Source organism: Momordica charantia, assembly GCF_013281855.1.
Source record: "Momordica charantia cultivar OHB3-1 chromosome 5 unlocalized genomic scaffold, Mcharantia_2.0 BLBB01000005.1, whole genome shotgun sequence".
NCBI classification, from domain to species: Eukaryota; Viridiplantae; Streptophyta; class Magnoliopsida; order Cucurbitales; family Cucurbitaceae; genus Momordica; species Momordica charantia.
Window position 1 is genome coordinate 23,848,838 of NW_028275163.1, and position 18,265 is coordinate 23,867,102.

General features: G+C 33.2%; 4 protein-coding genes and 2 long non-coding RNA genes across 8 annotated transcripts; 3 read left to right on the forward strand and 3 right to left on the reverse strand.

The window, feature by feature from the left end:
• Positions 1-209: 209 nt before the first annotated feature.
• LOC111014954 (glutathione S-transferase L3) lies at positions 210-3,715 on the reverse strand. Its single transcript, XM_022289833.2, has 10 exons — positions 3,495-3,715; positions 3,286-3,366; positions 3,094-3,154; positions 2,894-2,980; positions 1,871-1,969; positions 1,631-1,733; positions 1,469-1,545; positions 1,107-1,214; positions 566-646; positions 210-471 (listed from the first exon to the last, which is right to left on the reverse strand). The coding sequence occupies exons 1-10, from the start codon at positions 3,503-3,505 to the stop codon at positions 466-468; spliced, it is 714 nt and encodes a 237-aa protein (XP_022145525.1). The 5' UTR covers positions 3,506-3,715; the 3' UTR covers positions 210-465.
• Positions 3,716-5,326: 1,611 nt separating this feature from the next.
• LOC111015100 (uncharacterized) lies at positions 5,327-7,405 on the forward strand. Of its 2 annotated transcripts, XR_002601981.2 has the most exons (4): positions 5,327-5,785; positions 6,136-6,213; positions 6,296-6,566; positions 7,296-7,405. XR_002601981.2 is itself a non-coding variant. In XM_022290016.2 (3 exons), exons 1-3 carry the CDS (start codon positions 5,460-5,462, stop codon positions 6,378-6,380), a joined length of 489 nt encoding a protein of 162 aa, XP_022145708.1. In that variant the 5' UTR covers positions 5,327-5,459; the 3' UTR covers positions 6,381-6,671. The 2 variants fall into 2 exon arrangements, 1 of the variants encoding a protein (XP_022145708.1); XM_022290016.2 differs by lacking the exon at positions 7,296-7,405 and having other exon boundaries at positions 6,296-6,671.
• Positions 7,406-7,470: 65 nt separating this feature from the next.
• LOC111015096 (putative protein phosphatase 2C 38) lies at positions 7,471-10,135 on the reverse strand. 2 transcript variants are annotated; one of them, XM_022290013.2, is made up of 5 exons: positions 9,513-10,134; positions 8,870-9,154; positions 8,381-8,748; positions 8,031-8,267; positions 7,471-7,901 (listed from the first exon to the last, which is right to left on the reverse strand). In XM_022290013.2, the coding sequence occupies exons 2-5, from the start codon at positions 9,147-9,149 to the stop codon at positions 7,674-7,676; spliced, it is 1,113 nt and encodes a 370-aa protein (XP_022145705.1). In that variant the 5' UTR covers positions 9,150-9,154; positions 9,513-10,134; the 3' UTR covers positions 7,471-7,673. The 2 variants fall into 2 exon arrangements, with proteins under 2 accessions (XP_022145705.1, XP_022145704.1); XM_022290012.2 differs by having other exon boundaries at positions 8,870-10,135.
• Positions 10,136-10,254: 119 nt separating this feature from the next.
• LOC148211566 (uncharacterized) lies at positions 10,255-12,222 on the forward strand. The gene is made up of 2 exons (XR_015790744.1): positions 10,255-11,247; positions 11,957-12,222. It is a non-coding gene; the product is annotated as an uncharacterized LOC148211566 (long non-coding RNA).
• A 2,042-nt stretch (positions 12,223-14,264) lies between these two features.
• Positions 14,265-17,236, reverse strand: LOC111015099 (uncharacterized). The gene is made up of 3 exons (XM_022290015.2): positions 15,311-17,236; positions 15,084-15,204; positions 14,265-14,972 (listed from the first exon to the last, which is right to left on the reverse strand). Exons 1-3 carry the CDS (start codon positions 15,343-15,345, stop codon positions 14,442-14,444), a joined length of 687 nt encoding a protein of 228 aa, XP_022145707.1. The 5' UTR covers positions 15,346-17,236; the 3' UTR covers positions 14,265-14,441.
• LOC148211567 (uncharacterized) lies at positions 14,734-17,704 on the forward strand. Its single transcript, XR_015790692.1, has 2 exons — positions 14,734-14,873; positions 17,243-17,704. It is a non-coding gene; the product is annotated as an uncharacterized LOC148211567 (long non-coding RNA).
• Positions 17,705-18,265: the final 561 nt, after the last annotated feature.

Below are 18,265 nucleotides of genomic sequence, written 5' to 3' on the forward strand. Positions count from 1 at the left end.
TGACTTTAGATTTTCAAAAATCAAGCTATTAAATTCCTATAGACACGTAATCTTTATATCTTCACAAGTTCGAAATTGACAAAAACAGATAAAGCATCATTTTCCTTATATAGTAAAAAATCAATGAAATAGAGAAAATATCAACAGACTTTCACAATTATTTTCAAAATGTATTGATTTTTATGATTTCCAAAAAAAAAATATATATATATATCTACGTCGATGTTTTATCGATTATTCCATCAACATTTTCATTCGACATTTCTATCAATGTTAACGTCTAAAACCTTGTAAAAAACATTTACTCATTCCAAACTTACACTTAATGATAACATAACAATACAAGTGGATTTTGAAGACGATATAAATTCAAGAAACCAAGCACGCAAAAAGAAGTAAACGTGCGAATTTGAAATTCCTGATCGAGGTTCGAGATAGAATAGTGTTGGATCTCCATATTTGTTCTCAAGCCTACCAACAACAAAAATTACATCTATCATCATCATAAAGAGGTCAAAATAGTAAATTCATAGTAAGAAATTGTGTTAAGTATAGTATATGGTACCATGAAACGCTTTTTATAAAGCTCAACAATGGCTTGAGGATCATACTTTGTTTGCTTGTAGGCATCAATCTTGTCAAACTCCTGCAATAGATTGCATTATTATTATTTCTTAATCTTTTAAACTTTTAGATATTTTATTTTAGTTCTCGAACTTTCCTAAACAATTATTTCGCCATTGTTAAGTATATGCTAAACTCAACTTGGCATAATATGGAGTTCTAGTTGCAATGACCAAAATAGATTTTCACGTAAAGTCAAATCTAAAGTCTAAGTAAGATACGACACTACACAAATTGAAATAAAATAAACATAAAAGTTAAAAGATGCAAAATAGCTCAAGTAAGCCTAACTCATCGGTAATTGACGTATATCTCAAACCAAGAGATTGTGAGTTCGATCCTCATTCTCACATGGTGTACTAAAAAAAATTCCAAAATAGAATTTAAACAAAAACAAAACTCTCAAAATACATACATAACTATAAGTGATTATTGGAATAAGGATATTTCATTTAACAATAACGTAAATTGAACTGAATTACCTCAATCCATACAGCTAGATTAGGCCTTCCTTCTGTGATATCATACTTGAAAACCTCAGATAAGAATACTTGGAACCTTTCTATAAATGTAATGTATGCAATGTCCACCTAAAGAACACAAAACTCAGTTAAGAAAAGTTCAGCAACAATCAATACAAAAGTAATTAGGAAACTGTCAAGTTATACATTACATAAACCATCTCATTACACTTGCATCTACCAAAAGCGAGCATAGCTCATCGGTAATTGAAATATATATCGGTAATTGAAATATATTTCCAACTAAGAGATCGTGAGTTCGATCCCTCACCCCCACATACTTTACTAGAAAAACACTCAGCGTCAATTAATAGTAGAATTACCCCACTGAATTGACCCAAAAAGAATGGCCCATCATCGAATTTCTGGAGAGCATTCTCAAGGTAATCAAATTGAGGACCTAAAGAAAAATCATCAGAATAAATCAGTTATTGTTATAACAATAACTAAAGAAAAGATTGGAGAGAGAGATGAGGGTCCTTTGCCTGCTTCTTTAGCTGGGTCACCCTTAAATGAAGGGTATACTGCTCCAGTAAATGTATCAATATAATTTAGCAACTCTTCACCAAATTCTGTTCTAGCAGGATCCTACATTTTGTTTTTGAATGATTAAGCCAGATCATTAACTAGCATCAACAGGACAATTTCTTTTAAGTGTTTTGAACAGCAGAGCAACTCAAGGAAGATGAGAAGCCTATGGAGTAACACAACTTTTCACTACTCACATTTGGGAAAAGAGAAGGTCCTTCAAAGTTGCTATCTATGTATTTGATCAAATCAAGACTTTCTCCAATTACTTTTCCATTGTGTTCCAAAGCTGGCACCTGAAAATAAGAGGGAATCCCATTGTCACTTCTCAATCAAGTAAGCCAAACATTTACCACAAGGAAAGTACCGACTCGTTCGGTAACGTTTTTGTTTTTTGTTTATGTTTCCTCAATTTTAATAAAGAAAAATGAATTGAACGCCCCAAGATCCATGAATTAAAGTATCATAAAACAATATTTTTATTTATGTTTTAGAATAAATTGGAAATGGGAACAAGAAATAATAAAATTGTTTCGGTTGTTTCCAAAATTTTAATACAAATTTGAGAATATTAAAAAATAAAAATAAAAAGAGAGAGACACATGCTCGTTTGGTAACATTCTTGTTTCTTATTTCTGTTTCTTCATTTTTAACAACGAAAAATGAATTGCATGGCTCAAACGTCCATAAATTCAAGTATCATAAAACAATCTTTTTATTTATGTTTTGAGATAAATTGGAAATGAGAACAAACAAGAAGAAACTCGTTTGGGTTGTTTCTAAAATTTTTATACAATTGTGAGAATGTTCCAAAAAATGAGAAAAGTTAGTTCCAAAATGCTTAGATTTGTGAAGAAAGTTGGAAACAAAGAAACAAGAGATGAGAACGTTACCAAACGGACCCTACATGGTTAGCATGTCTTTAGTCCCCTTTTTGTTTCCAACTGATCTCAAATGTTTTATTTTAATCCCTAAATTTCCAATAACCTTCAAGTCGTTGCCATTGAACTTTTCCATGCATATTTAACATAAATCTCAGTCGCATGTTTTCAAGCTAGATACAAGATTTGGGACATATAAGTGAAAACACACAGTCTGAAATGTCACACTACATGAGGATCAAAGCAGGTTAAAGCAAAGTTCAATAACAAAAAAAAAAAAAAAAAGTATTTAAAAACTATAAGAATAAGTGTGCTAGCAAGCTAAAATTTCAACCTAACCTTGTTTGGAGGGTAGACTTTTTCCTTATACCAGTGAGGCCTATTTTGAATGTTTAGAGGCACTAGCTTAATTTGATCTTGCAATCCCTGCCATCCCCAGAAAACAAGAAGAAAAAATAACGTCCTTAAGGAAAATGAGAAATCAGCAGCTTGTAAACATGAATCTCTTTAAATAACCAAGAACTGAACAGAGAAATGACCTTGTAATTTCTTGTAATCCAAGGACGCTGCGCAAATGGGCAATAGTAAGCCATATACAACCTTCAGAGACAGAACCCCCAAATTGCAGAATCTTAGGGTTAGAGAATTTCTTGAGCGACAATGCACATACAAATTAGTTTTCTAAGCATCAAAACACCAGATTAACAGAGAAATGCGCATAAACAAACAACCTGGTGGTTCCGTCGAAGAGCGGAGGTTGTTCGGCGGTGGCTTCCAACGACGGCGGACGAACTTCCGGCACCACCACAGTTCTAAAGAAGTAAACCAAACAACAGAAACGACAACCAGATTAATCAGCCAAAATAAGAAAAGAGAACTACAAATCCAATCCAAATGAACACAAACAAGAAACTTGTTTCTTCCATTGCGAAATACTCACGGAGTAGCCATAACTTTCTTACGGCGGAGAAATTTGGTAGATGAATTCGGCAGTGTGAGTATCAGGAGGTTTTTGATGGCCGGTGACGAGGAAAGTTGCCGGCGAGAGCCCTTATATAGGCCATCGGAGCAGAGTCGAAGAGTGGAATGGGAGTCGCAAGCACTGACGTGGCAGAGCTGGCTGCTGAGTTTCGTAAAAATACTTTTGATTTATTGTTTTCTTTTTTCAGGAGGACGAACTACCGATTAAAGTGGACTAGTGGTGAACTTTTTGAGGATTATTTTATTTTTCTATTATTATTATTATTATTATTTGATACACTATTATTATTCTTTTGAGAAAGGGGATTATTTTATTATTAGTTTGATACGAAATAATAAAAGAATCCAAACTTTCTTACGTCCTTGGTGACACACTTTTATTTCATCTGCTATGAGAAAAACATCGAGTAAATTTAGCAAAATAGCAATCATATTTGATTGTTTTAAATATAATATTTTTTTCTAAAAAAGTGGAAGTCGAATTTTAAAATAATAATTTTACTCTAATGATATACATCTGTAATATATTTGTAATATACCTAACTACTGATATATGTATGTTATATATATCTGATATATTATTGATATAAGTATCTGATATACTTGTAATATGTATGTGATATATATTTAATATACTACTGATATGAGTGTTTGTGCAATATATATTTGATAAACATCTAATGTATTTGTTTAATATACTACTAATATGAGTATATGATATAAGTGAAAATTTTTGCTATATTTGAAAATTTTAAAAACAGGTGACATATTTTTAAATATATAAAAAAAATTTGCTACCTACTATGATTTTCCTTGATTTAATTTAATATAGGAAAATTATGAACTTAAATAAATAATTAAGATATAAAACCATTAAATTATATACTTGCCAGCTACAACATGTTTTTATCAAGACATCATGAATTCGAACCTTCCACCTCCACTTATTGTATAATTATAGCTTGTTTATTTTTTCCTTCTATTTATTAGTCTTTAATATGTTATTTCTATTTTAAAACAAAATCTTCATCAATTTAGGTTAAACATCCCTAAAGGATAAAGGATAAGAGATCTAAAATTTATAAGATGAATTATATTAATATTGATATAGTATCATGGTCTAAATTCAAGATGGGAGCCTGCCAAGATTTAGCAGTCACTCTCTTAAAAGGCTACCCTATGAATATTTATAATTTACAATACATAAAATTTTCCATTTTTGAAATATTTTTATATGGATTATTACATTATTTTTTTAAAAACTTTTTAAATGTGATATATACACACACAAATTAGTTATACTTTTTAAAATTTTTTAAATCTATTCCATGTAGATGTGTTATTAACTTAAAGTGAATACCGTTCAACTAATAGATATTTCCAACATAAGATTGTAATTTTTAAACAATTTTCTTTTTGTTTCCCGTCATGATCTGTCAATTAAAAATATTGTCCTACAATTAATTTAAGCAGTACTTGGAAATGTTTTTGCTCTTTAAGGATTTAAATTTTCACTGTCATATCCACAATGTTATATACATCATAACCAACCTTTTGTTTTGAATTATTTTTGTAAGCTTCCATACTTCAACATTAAGTAAGGTGTCGATTGAAGGAGGAGAGAATAGAGGAAGGAAATGCCAGAAAAGGAAAGAGAAATTATAACAAAACTTTGTCTATTCATATAAAAAATATAAGTCAGCAAAATTTAATCACCAAATTTAATCACATAAAATTTGTCAAATATATAAACCCGCCAAAAATGAACGAACCGCCAAAAAAAAAGTAAAAAAACCGCCAAACCGGTTCCGCGTTGAAAATATAAAATGTGACAAAAAAAAAAAAGAAGGTAACTGCATCGAAGAGCTCGCCCTGTTACATTCTCGATTCAAAATTTCGCGCAGGTCCCGATCTCGCTTCTTCAATGGCGACCGATTTGACAGCAGAACTCAGCGAAAATGCTCATCTACGACCAAAACCGATCCTACCACTTGATTCAGGATTCGCAATCGCCGGTAATGTCGGAGTAGATCGGCACCAAGATCGCCGTTCCTCCGATACCGGACCTCCCTCGTCCGCAACTCTTAGCGCTGCGAAGGAAGGCATGGATTCCCAACGTGCCGCCGTGGGGAGAATTCCGGAGTATCATGCTTCTGTTTTTGATATCTTTAAGAAGATCCGTCGTGCAGAGCGGTTCGGGATTCCCGTACGTTTGTCGGAGGCAGAAAAGCGATACTCTCGAGCCGAGAGGTGATTTTGCGGTTTCGTGGCATTGTTTCTTTTTCGTACGGTTTAGTGCCTATTCGAATGTCTAGGGTCTGAGGAATGGAGGAGTGTAGTATTATATATTTTGTTTCCTTGCTTGAATTTGATGCCGTATTATGGATCGATAGTAAATTCATCAACTGATAAATGCAGTTATTCAGGAACGAAAGATTTTGTATTCTCATTTCTCCGAAGTGAAATGCAGAAGGTTGCTCTGAGTTTCTTCGCATTGCATCTTATGTTCTTTCATTTTGGGGAACAACTTTTCATTATTTTCATTTCTAGTGTCGTTCGACAATTTAAAGTTGGTCGTTTCTGAAACGAAATTTTGGTAGGTTCGGAATTGGCTCAGCATGTGGATCAGATGAAGTGGCCAAATCAGAGGAGCTGAAGAGAAAGGCAAGAGCAGAGAGGTTTTTCTGCTTCACTAGTATTGCGTTCGAGAAATTTGTACTACTTATTTCCTCAGTTTGACTATCTTATCTGCTTTTTCAGGTTTGAGCTCTTAACTTTGTCCATGGCTACTGACGAGGAGGCAAAGAAAAAAGCTCGGCTTGCCAGATTTGCCCCATTTCCGTAGAGTTCCCTTCATAGAATGCAATTAGGACGCTACACCATAAAATCTTATGATCAGCCAAGCTGTTATACATTTAATCAATTGGACAAGCCGAGCTATTATAATTCTTCGTATCCATAGCCTTTTCAATTTAAGGATGCGGCCATTATTTTGTATGAGAAGTATAATATTGGACTCCATTAGACGGAGGTGAAGTTTCAAATTTCCAGAACTGCACCCTCTTCATCAAATTAGAGGGTTTACCTTCCATTTAGTTTTAAATTATCTATACTATCACCATCATCGATATTTTCAGTTGTTCCCAATGCTCAAGCAAGCCCTTTGAGTTCGACTCAAATAAATGGCAAGGGAGATGTACCTGTGGGTTCTTAGTAGGTTAGGCAACTTGTTTGGTACGGCTTTCAATGGTCAATAGGTGTACAGTCTGTAGTTCATAATTTTCTGTAAGAATCCCTGTTATATGGAGGGCAGAGCAGTGGCCTAAAAGAAGTATTTTTTTTACTGTTTTTGATGATCTAATTGACCCTGCTCAACTGAAAAAAAAAAAAAAAAAATTGACCCTGCTCAACTTTATTTGCATGGTAGAAATTATCTAATCGATTTTTTTATCCTTTGCAGGTTCTTAGTTTAGTTGCTGCTCCTGATTTGCTTCTTTCTCAACACTTGCACACTGAAATCCTAGTTGCCTTTCCTTTAGTTTTAATCATTTTCGAGCCTGGTTGATGGAACTCAGAAGAGTTCAGGATTTGCTTCAAAAACCTTGTGACTGTTTTCACTTCGTTTTATTTAGTCATATTTTTCTCAGTTATCACTTCTAAGTTCTAAGGGGTTTAGGAAAACGTTTAACAGCCTGTCAGATGGAGTAACGAATGACTTGTTCACTTTTCATGTAAAGATTTGGCTTTCATTGTGTTTCAGGCTTGCTTTTCTCGGGGAACAGGACAAGGTTCAGCTTTCATGGAAATCATTTGCTTATTGTACAGTGGTATCAGACATTTTTTATGGCTGCTAATCTGCAACTCTCCAAACGAGAGACTATCATATATTGATGGTAGAACTGGACAAGATTGATATTTCCAATGGAAAAACAAGATTTACAAAGATGAAGGATGTCGTTTCATTTTGTTACATCAAGAAACAATTTACGAACTTTGTACATTTACATCCGTCATCTTCTATTTTACTCGCTAATAGAAGATCTTACAAATTGATAGATCTTTCTAAGAAGCCTGAAATTTCTAGTTTTGTTTGTCAAGAAATTGAAAAGGGTATAAAGACATTAACGAAGTTTACCAGCTAGGAGTTTGCCGATGAAGGGAGACCTTCTCCTCCTCTGATTGACAAGGAACAGGGGGCCGGCCTACCATTGATCAAATGAGGATCTAAGAACACAACTACCACAGAGATGTCGTCGTGGAAATGCCTTCTCACCCCTCTATCTATCTTTTTCAGGTCTGAATATCTCATCTCTCTTTTTTTAGCTGCTTCTCGAAGTGCAGCCTTGACAAGTCTCCTTGCTATTCCCTGCAGTTTTCATCAAGTTGAACCATAAATTCAAGTGAATTTTGGTAAGGAAGAATACGACAGTAGGTTGTCAAGTCATCAATGTTGTCGATCAACAAGATGGTGGTTTATGAGGAGATCGATTCTTACATTTCGAGGATAGCTGTTGACGATGTCAACAGTCTTCTGGTTGCTAAGGTGCTCCCAAAGGCCATCAGAAGCAAATATGAGATATTGATCTTCTGGACGGAGTTTGTGTACCAGCGTTGATGGTTCTGCACTGAGGATCGGTTTGTAAAATGGCTCAGGCAGTTGAAATTTAGGTGGCAGAGGAGGTCTATTGAATTGTGCCTTCTTCAAATATGCATCACCAATGGATCTTGAAATCTGCAGGGGGTAAGGTTTTGAAGAATCAGAACTCTGGGGGCTTTCTAGATTGCGTCACTTAACAATTAGCAACTACTCTCAGCAGATTTCGAGAAGTTTTTCAGGAAAATTACCTGTATGAGACCTTTAACTCGCCAAACATTGTGTTTTAGAATCACAATCTGAGGATCTTCTGGATGAACCATCCGAAGTTCATCTCTCACTGAGTCTATGCTTGCATTGTGCTCTGCGGAGAGTTGAATGGCAATGACTTCTTTAGTGGCTCTCTCAGTTCTCCCAAGCACTACTCTCGAATCACCTGCATTTGCAATATATAGTTGTCCATTGCATATGATCCCCACCAAACAACATGATCCAGCAGATGCAATCTTTGGTTCATTAAGCCACTGCTTCTGGACAAGAGAGAGAAATCCCTCTTCTGTTGCTGCAAAAGCCTTCCTGATAACGTTTTCTGATATGCTTTGATGCAAAGATGCATATCCTGCACTTTGGAAAAACCACAAAGACACATCAAAAAAGGCTCGAGGGGACTTAAAATTCAAGACCCAGAAAACCAAAATTCAGATTATAGAAGAGTGTTTGCAATGAAGATGAAAACCAACTTTTGAGATTGCTGAAGAGATTGTCGTTGACAAACCGTGAAGCCTCGGTTCCACCATGGCCGTCGTAGACTCCGACGAAAGTCCCCTGCGGACCCGGGTTGGTCATACTCAATGCCCCAGATTCAAGCTGGCTTTGATCTTCCACCACATTATTAGCTTGGATTACTGCCATGGAGAATTGTCCATAAACATGATGCCCCAGATCCTTAGACCACAACAACCCATCAACTCGTCCGTTTGAATCGCCATCATCATGGGGTTTCCAGCAGGGTTTAACCATTTTTTCTAAAAGGCCAGTCAATGGACACAAAATTTCAGGAGTTTGTGTTTCATATGTATCATCCAAATGAGCCAGCAATCAAAAAATTCATCATCCCAGATCAAGAACACGACCCAGACCCACTCTCAGCTCCAGGTTTTGTTCATACTCAAAACCCACAACCGTTATTCCTGAAACTACATCCCCCCCAATATATCCAGACACCATTAATATGAAACAAAAACTCTTATTTTTTCCTTTTTTTTTTCAGATAAAGACCGGACAGGTATGGGCTAAAATAACTGCAAAATGTCCCTTGAGACAAGAAAGCAACAGTCTTAATACAAGTTCAGAGAATATGGAGGTGGTGCTGGTCCTGTGTACCTTGAATCTGGGATTTATGGGTTGTTTGGCCCTTGCTTCTGTGCCATCTTCCCGGAACACACTGAGCTGTAAAAGCACATAACGGTTAAGAAAGTGGCAGCGTTTGGTCTGAGATGAGAGTGATCAAAAGGGAGAGCCAGCCGATTGAATCAGTGAGGGTTTTTTGGAAGCTTTTTCCACAGAGGATCCACCCGGTTAGTTTCTCTTTCTCTTTCTCTGTTTTTTCTTTTCTTTTTTCTTATGCGATCTAGCATGGGGATAATAAAAACACACTAAACAAACTACAAATCTGACATTGTTGTCCCTCCCCTCCTCCAGTCCCCCTCCTCTCCTTTGTTCTCTTCTCTCTTCTGTATTTTCTCTTTGCTGTATTTTTATAGACAAGTGGTGGGCTTTTTATGGGTTTGGGGCCTTCGGCCACTTCATGTCCGCACTGCAATTATAAACTGAGCAAAACCCACCATTTCTAATCACCTTATAATCACCCATAGCCCACCATTTCAGGCAAAATTTTCCCTCATCTAAATCAAAATTCAAAAGTCCCTCTCCTTTTTACTACAGAAAGGAAATCTGAAAACCACCCCCTTTTCTGATCTGCAATTGGGAATTCATTCCTTTGGCTTGGCAGAGAGATGAGAGATATTAATGGGCTAAACTAAGCTTCTTAATTAGCAAGATAACGGAATTGATTGAGTGAGGTTTTTTTTTTTTTTGGGTCAATAAATAAAGATGAATAAAACTACAAAAATTTTCCAAAAACTGTATCTCCATTACAAAGCAACAATAAAGTGGTTGTGAAATTAAGTCTGAAATGGAATTGCATAGCTGTCAGCATGGCCAAGCAATTATGAAAGAGAGAGAGAGAAAAGAGAAATAGGTTAAAAGGGAAAAGGATAAGAGTGGGGAATTATATTCTGTCAAATACAAAGCTCATAATTTGTCAATCAAAAGTCACTCTACAGATTCGAGTGTCGTTATCATACTACTTATATAAGATTAGTTATTATTGATAATAAATCTATATAATTTTCAACTTTAGTAATTAATTATTGCCTAAATATATGTATATCTTACTCTAGAATGTTTTTCAGTTTAGTTCCTATGGTTTAAAAAGATTAATCCCTATTCTAAGAATGGAATAAATGTTAAACTTGATTTATGATAAGCTTATCTTTGGCAGAAATTTAAATAATGAATTTGTTGCCCGATGAAACTTTTAATTCCTCTACGAAAATTCTTAGAACTGGGAAAAAGTTTTATTATTATTATTATTTTCTCCTCGGAAGGAAACAAATTCTCTTTTGGGTGGCCTAATTTTTCTTCTTAATTTTTGTCAATTTACCAAGTATCTTATCTTACTAATTACTACGAAGGTTTATTATCAACCTATTTTAATATTTTTTGATAGAAAAAAATTTATTGAAAATGTTAAAAAATTAAATATTAAATTAAAATTTTAAATAACGGAAATCAAAGAAAAAGAAAATTTAAAAATATTAGAGATTAAAACATATATTTATCCTTAATTGTTTAATTTTTGTTCTTATTTGTGTATCAATGGACAGTAAAAAGAACCAGCAATTAGTTGCACTTTTTTGGAAGAAAGCATCTGTGCAACTATTTAATTTTCATGTAAAATTTGAAATTTGGTGACTTGATTTCACTTGGATCCAATTCGAAAAGTCTTCTTCTCGACCAATGAGAAGAATTTTTTGGTGGAAGCATAGATGGTATGGTAAGAGTTCACTGTCACTAATTTCAGTTTTTTTTTTTTCTTCTCTCTTTCTAGTCCTTCTTGTAACCGACATAAATAACTCTCTCACATTAATTTTCCGATTTATTCTCTAATTTTAAGGTTTAAATACTATTTTTCAAATCCTCTATTTTGGTTTTTATATTTTAAATTTGTTCAGTGTACTCTTTATACTTTCGAAATGTTAATTTTAGTTATTGTATTTTTATAAAGTGACTATTTTAGTTCTTTTATTTTTATTTTTATTTAATTTTCTTCTTGATTTTAGCATTATACTTCACGCCAAAATTTATTAAAATGTAGCAACAAATTGGTGTTTAAACCTAATTTTATATAAAATTTAGTATAACGCTAAAGACAAAACCCATAATATAGAATTTTCTGATCAATTCATTAACAAATTCACACCAAACCCATAAAAAAACACTATTTTCTTTTGATACTTTGTTAAGCGGAATTTTTTACTATTATCTGTCTGAAATTTGCAAAAGTAGAGCCACATCTGTTTCAACCAAAAGGATGGGAAATTATTGGCTCTAATCACAATCTCTTCCTTTTTTACCCTCGTTTAAAGGATAATAGAAATTAAAGAATACATTCGAATGCTTTATTATTTATTTGGAAAGTATCTGAAAAATCTTTTTCTTTGAATATTTTATCCAGAAATTTTATTTATTTCTTTTTTTTGAAGTGATGTGAACACTACACCAACCAAAATGAGTGGTACATGCATAAGACCCTGTTTCTGAGATCAATTGATAGATGTTCCCTAGCAATGTTTGGATCTGATTGATCATATTGTCCTGTTAGACCTCCTCCCCTCCCATCTTTTTTCCATATATGTAAATGTTTAGCTTTTTGTCCACGTGTTCACTTTTGATAGATTAAATGAGACTCGTCCTTCGGGATCGGAGAGATTCATCTTTTGTGCAAATTATTCAAATGGCCTTAATTATCCTTGTTGAGTTCGAGTTTCTATAGTTTAAAGGTACTACGAAACAATTAGATCGAGTAATTTATTATTTTGATCATGGAGAGAATTAAACTCCTTAACAAGAACTCTAATGGGGAAGAAGGCAATAGAAGAAGATCGAGTAGATAGATATGAAGAGAATTGAACTCAACCATTATATATGTACTTTTTGTATAGCCATAAATTCACATCTTGAAGAAACTAGAATGGATTTATATTAACCTTGGTTTGATTATGAAGAGAACCAATTTACCAAACTAGTCGTGGTCACGAATTGATCATCGCAAGATGTGCTTTCATTGCTTTACTTATTTTTGTGCCTTTAGTTGCTTCAGGGTGGGGTTGGAGTATCATAGGAGGTACCATAACAAATTTGGGTACTCGGAGTTAGGAAGGTGTGGTCATGAGAATCAAATGAATTGAAGGATTCGTGTTTGGTTCCATAAAGGATCGTCAAAGTTTTGAAATGAATGTAAAGACAAACTACTTTCATTAAGTATTAGATAAGATTTAGCAACTACACTTGTAAATAATAGGACTGTGCACAAAGTAACAAATAATAAATTAACCTCATTATTATAAATCAAGTTATTGAATATTTTAAACAAATCACGAAATTCAAAACTCCCTATTGTCTAGGAAGCTAAAAAGAATTGTTTAACGAGTTTATGTAGAATTAGATAGTTGGTCAGACGGAAAAGGCTTCCTAAATGGAGTAAAAGAACTTGGGATAGTCGATATATGAAAATCTAAAATAGAGATCGAGGTAATTTAGAGAAGTCATATCGATGAATTTATATAACAATCATGATTTAAATTCTACATTGAAATTAATATAAAGTTGATCAAAATAGGGTGATGTTTCAATCATAATAAGCATGATTTTCTTGCTTTTCATGTCCCAAAGGAAGCTTGGATTTGCATGACAATATGAGATGTTTCACCCTCTCCTTTAAATTAAAGCCTCAAAAGGCACCCACAAAAAAAAAAAAAAAAAAAAATTAGTGTTTGAATTGACTTCAAGGCTCTCTTCTTCTTCAGTTGTTTGGTGGATGTCTTGCTTTGAGCTCACAAGCAATCATGTTGGTGCCCTCTCCTCTTGCAACGCCTTTCACATCCCACCTTCAACCTTCCATATAAAAGCAATACTCCAAAAATCAAACTTAGACTTAAAAGAGAAGTTGATTAGAGTCGTTTTGGTTTAGATTTGTTTGGAAACGAGATGTTTGAACATGATAAGTTTGAGTTTTAGATGCTCGAGAATGGAGGATGTCTTTATTTGAAACTATTCATGAATTGAATTTTGTATTTGTGTGAGAATGATCAGAGTCAGAACTTATTAACCAAATTTTAGAAAAAAATATATAGGTTACGGTAAGAAAGGTTTCTAAGACGTAGATTGCAAAAGATGATGAGTCAAGAAGTTTATCCTCTAATAAAAACATAAAACTAAAAATAGAGTGGTTAGGCTTTTTTTTTTTTAATAATAAAAATAAGATATATGAAATTATATATACTAAAATACAATAAACACAAGTTGAAGAACTATAATATGATTTCAACCTTTATTTTGTTATTAGTTTTATTTCTTATCTTAAATCACACATCTATTGTTTTAATTTGGTTCTATTTAGCCCAACTTCACAAATAGTCCATGTTGTTACTATATTAACATTTTTTTCTTTTTACAAGCTAAACTTAACCGCGTTAGTTAACTATAATAAAATTTATGGTTGGATAAAGTAGTTAACTATAATAAAATTTATGGTTGGATAAAGAAACCAAAAGAAACAAGTTCATTTTTTGGTAAGTTAACCAAAGTAAGATTAAATTAAAACTTTTAAAATCACAGGAATCAAATTAAAACTAAGTCTAAATCATATTAATTAAATTAAAACTTTTAAAATTACATAGACCAAATTGAAACTAAGCCTAAATCATATAAAATAAGTTGAAACTTTTAAAACTATAAGGCTCAAATTAGCGAAATTTCTAATTTAACCCCTTTTTTAATATTAGTAGCGGATGGAACAAGTCTAGTGTATATATAAAAGTTAAAATAATAACCAAATTCATTTTCGGCCTGTATTGGGTTATCAATTTTGTCGTTATGTGAGTGGGATCTAATGGGCTTCTATCAGGCCCAGCTACATAACCAAAAATCTATTCGGTCTAATGGGCTTATATCAGGCCCAGTTCAACTTCAAACTGGGCTAACTTTAATCATGTTGAGTTCACTAATCTCCATCGAGCTCTGAATTCTCTCTCTGGCGTGCTTTAGATCATTCAGAACTTCGATAATCCCTTCAGTGATCGCCGGCTTCCACTCGCCGGTTTTCGAATTTTCCGGCGAGTTTACGGCAACAACTGCCGGTGAATCGCCCGTTGAAACGAACTCATCTCCACCATTTTCGATCTTCGCTTTCGAAACTTTGTCGCAGCAAATTTCAGAAGCAGATGAGCTCGGGGCGGCACAACCTCGAGCATTTGGATTAGCTTCTTCCGAATGAGAAATTTCACCGGTGGCCTGGGCGTTGCTCGGGAGAGACGAAGCTGTGATTAGGGTTTTCGGCTGTTCTCCATCGCAGATTTCCGACGAAACTGAAGGCTCTGATTTCACCGTCGTGGAAGGAAGGTTAAGTGATTCGAGCTTTTTCCTCAGTAATTTAAGCTTCTTTTCTGCTTTTGTTCTCATATGAATCTGTTCTGTGATCTGCTTCTCTAATTCTTTTGACTGCAACATGTTTGATAAAATGCATGAAAGAAACACAGTACAGAAAATGCACCAAATTATTAACCAAAGCCAATCAAGGTAAAATGAAGAGAGTTTTGGCATTGGTCATACCCTTTTTTCCATCAGCTCTGCCTTCTCTTTAGCAAGAAATGATGCTTGCCTCTCTGCTAGTAATCTTCTTCTTAGGCACTCCATTGTTTTCAAAACTTCACAACCTTCCATTTTGTTGCCACTGCCACAAAAACCAAATCACAATTTAGAAGACAGTGATAGATAGATAGCAGAAACCAACATCACACTCACAGTTTAGAGAGAGAGAGAGAGAGAGAGAGAGAGACCTCCATTTGATGTCCTCCTTGGCATTTGGTGCCATTTTCTTGGCCTTGACGCAACTGCTTGGATTAGAACTCAAATAGTAAAAAAAAAAAAAAAAGTGGAAAGATGATGAACTCTTTAACAATTTTTTGGAAGGAACTTTTTTGAAAATCTGTCTGCTCCAGCTGCTGAGATACTGTGCAAAAGTGGCAGAGCTGTTTAGTAACTGTGACTTGATTCAGCTACCTCCATGTTTGAACCTTTTTCATTTATTACACCTATTTATTGCTCTTTAAATACCAAGCCCAACTCAACCCACAACTCCAATCATAGAGCCATAGACATTCTGTTCTTTCAATAATAACAGCAAAAGGGCAGGCACTGGTGCATTAAAGATCCTCTCTTTGAAACTGGTTCCTGTTTTCTTCCACAGCTTGGATTGAAAGGGAATTCAACCTCGAATTGGACCAGAAAAATATCTAAAATCCATTTATTTGGCCTTAGTTATGGAAATATTGAAGAAAAATGATTTAATTTAGGTCAGAAAACACTTTTGATTCCCGTTGCTATAGTTTCAAGTAATGATTTCATCTCCAAATTTGAATTTGTAACAATTAATTCTTTGTAGCTTTAAATTGGAAAAATATTTGGCTCTTTACCTGAACCAAATCTTGTCCTGCCATCCTTAAAAATTGACAACTCATTAATTTTTATAAAAATTCTCTATTTTGCATCTCTCCCTTGGTTGTGAGACATTTAATGGTGGTGAGAATAAAATTGCTCCTCACAAGCCAAATATTTTCCTTTAAATTGGTAACAATTTAATCATTGAATAACAACCCAGCGTAGTTTAAAGTTTGTAACTATAGTCGGTAGTTCATTTCATGTTGTTAATATTTAGTAGAGTTTTTTACCTATGTAAATCGATAAATTGATGAAGAACCAAATATGTTTATAAATTAAAAAGACTAAATCATTATATAATAAAAGTTAATAATTAATTGTGATGAGAGCATGGACTAAATTATTACAAAATTTAAAATAGACACTAATTGTTATATGCTAAAATTAATGGACTAAATTGTTATCAATTTGAAATTACATTACTAAATCGTTACTTCAATGAAAATATAGGGACCAAAAATATGTTTTTACCTTCAAATTTAGCGTAGCATATGGTTTAAGTTTCTAAATTTAGTTTAGGGGTGATTTACCAAACTTCGTTTAAATTTGATTTTATAGATGAATTGGCAAACAAAAACAGAAGATTGGGCAATATTGAAAATATTGGCAAATGAGGATTTGAAATATAATGCATTAGATAATTAAATTTACATAATCCATAGATTTTAACTTTTAGCATTTTTTAGTGAATTAACAAAAAAGGAAAAAAAAAAAAAGGTATCTAAATTGTTGTTGTTATTTAAAAAAAAAAATTCTTGGAATTGAATGCAGCTACTTCTGTCTCTGGCTGAGTGGCTGGTAATGCAGGTAACGCCCTCTTAAAGAAGAATTTTGGTCCTTTTATTCTACTGATTTTTTTTAAGATATATTTTTTTTCTGAAAAAAGGAAAATAATTAAAGGGTTTTGTCTCAACTCATATTTCCAACGCTCATAAGATGTGAAAATGGAAAATTGGACAAAAAATTTAATTACGATAATCCAGTAGAGTATATTATTAATTGATATTAATTTACTATAATCCTGTAGGGTTTAGGGTTTTTCTGTCGTAAAAATTTGAGAGGGTTGAATAATGAAAAAAACAACAGAATTACAATTATAAAAATAGCACAAAGGAAATGTATATTTATAGATATAGTACTAAGTTTAGAATTTTGTTGAACTAAAAAAATTACAAAAATAGCATAAATATAAATCTATACGATCATATTTGTATGGGATATTTTTATAAATGCATATTTATTTTATGTATTTATTTTAATTATTTTTTTAGTCAAAAGATGGTCCCGAAAAGCGCAAGGTCCGCCGACATTCCGAATTGTTTATCGTGGGATTTAGTCTACTAAGAAACGGTGTCGTTTGGTGCTCTCATTGCCCCGGCAAAACGAGATGTCGGCACATGTGGTTTTGTCTTTCCGCTCCCGGATGGATGCTTCGTGTTGAAGTTACAATCTTCATAAATCCGAATGCTTGCGAACGACATGTCGTTCCTAAGGGATTATGAATTAAAAGTCCAAATTGCTTCAACAGAGCAGAACCCGTTTCAAATGGCATGGAGAATTTTCATTTCAAACAACCATAAGATAAACACACACAAAAAAAAAAAATAGTAAATAAATCTGATTTAGCTTCAAGAACAAGGCTCGTCCCAAATCTTTGATTACTAGATCTTTTAGTTTATAATGAATATTTTGAAATCAAACAATATATTAACTAAATTTTCCGTTAATTTCAAGTACAAGGCTTCTTGTTGATTTTCTATCAATAATTATCAATTATTCAGCCAGGGTACAAACTTTTAATAGATGAGTTTTTTTTTCTTTTGAGTAGAGTATATAAATTGTTTTTCTTTTTCGGTAACTCATTAATCTTTGAGACGGTAATAGATTTAAATTAAGAACATAAAAGCAATATTAGACTAGAAACTCTACTTATGTATTTCTTTATATAGATGCAGGTTATAAAATGAAAGGGATAATATTCTATTACTGGAAATGTTATCTAAAATTACCAAAATACAAATTTCTATATACTTCCCGACTAAGTAATAATTAACACTGGGAATTAATTGACAGTGACTAAAAGATAATACTCATTTTCTCCTTATTTGTTAAATAAGCCATTTTTAAAGTAAGGTTTTAACTCACTCTAGTCACCAGATTTTGTTGAGAAATCAAAATTTTAATTACTTTTCTTACAATTTACACTTAATCCTTAGTAAAAGAGATATTAAAGAGTAAAAAAACTTATAATCTATAAAAGTCAATTTAATAGTTCTAACATTTTGTATAAAAAT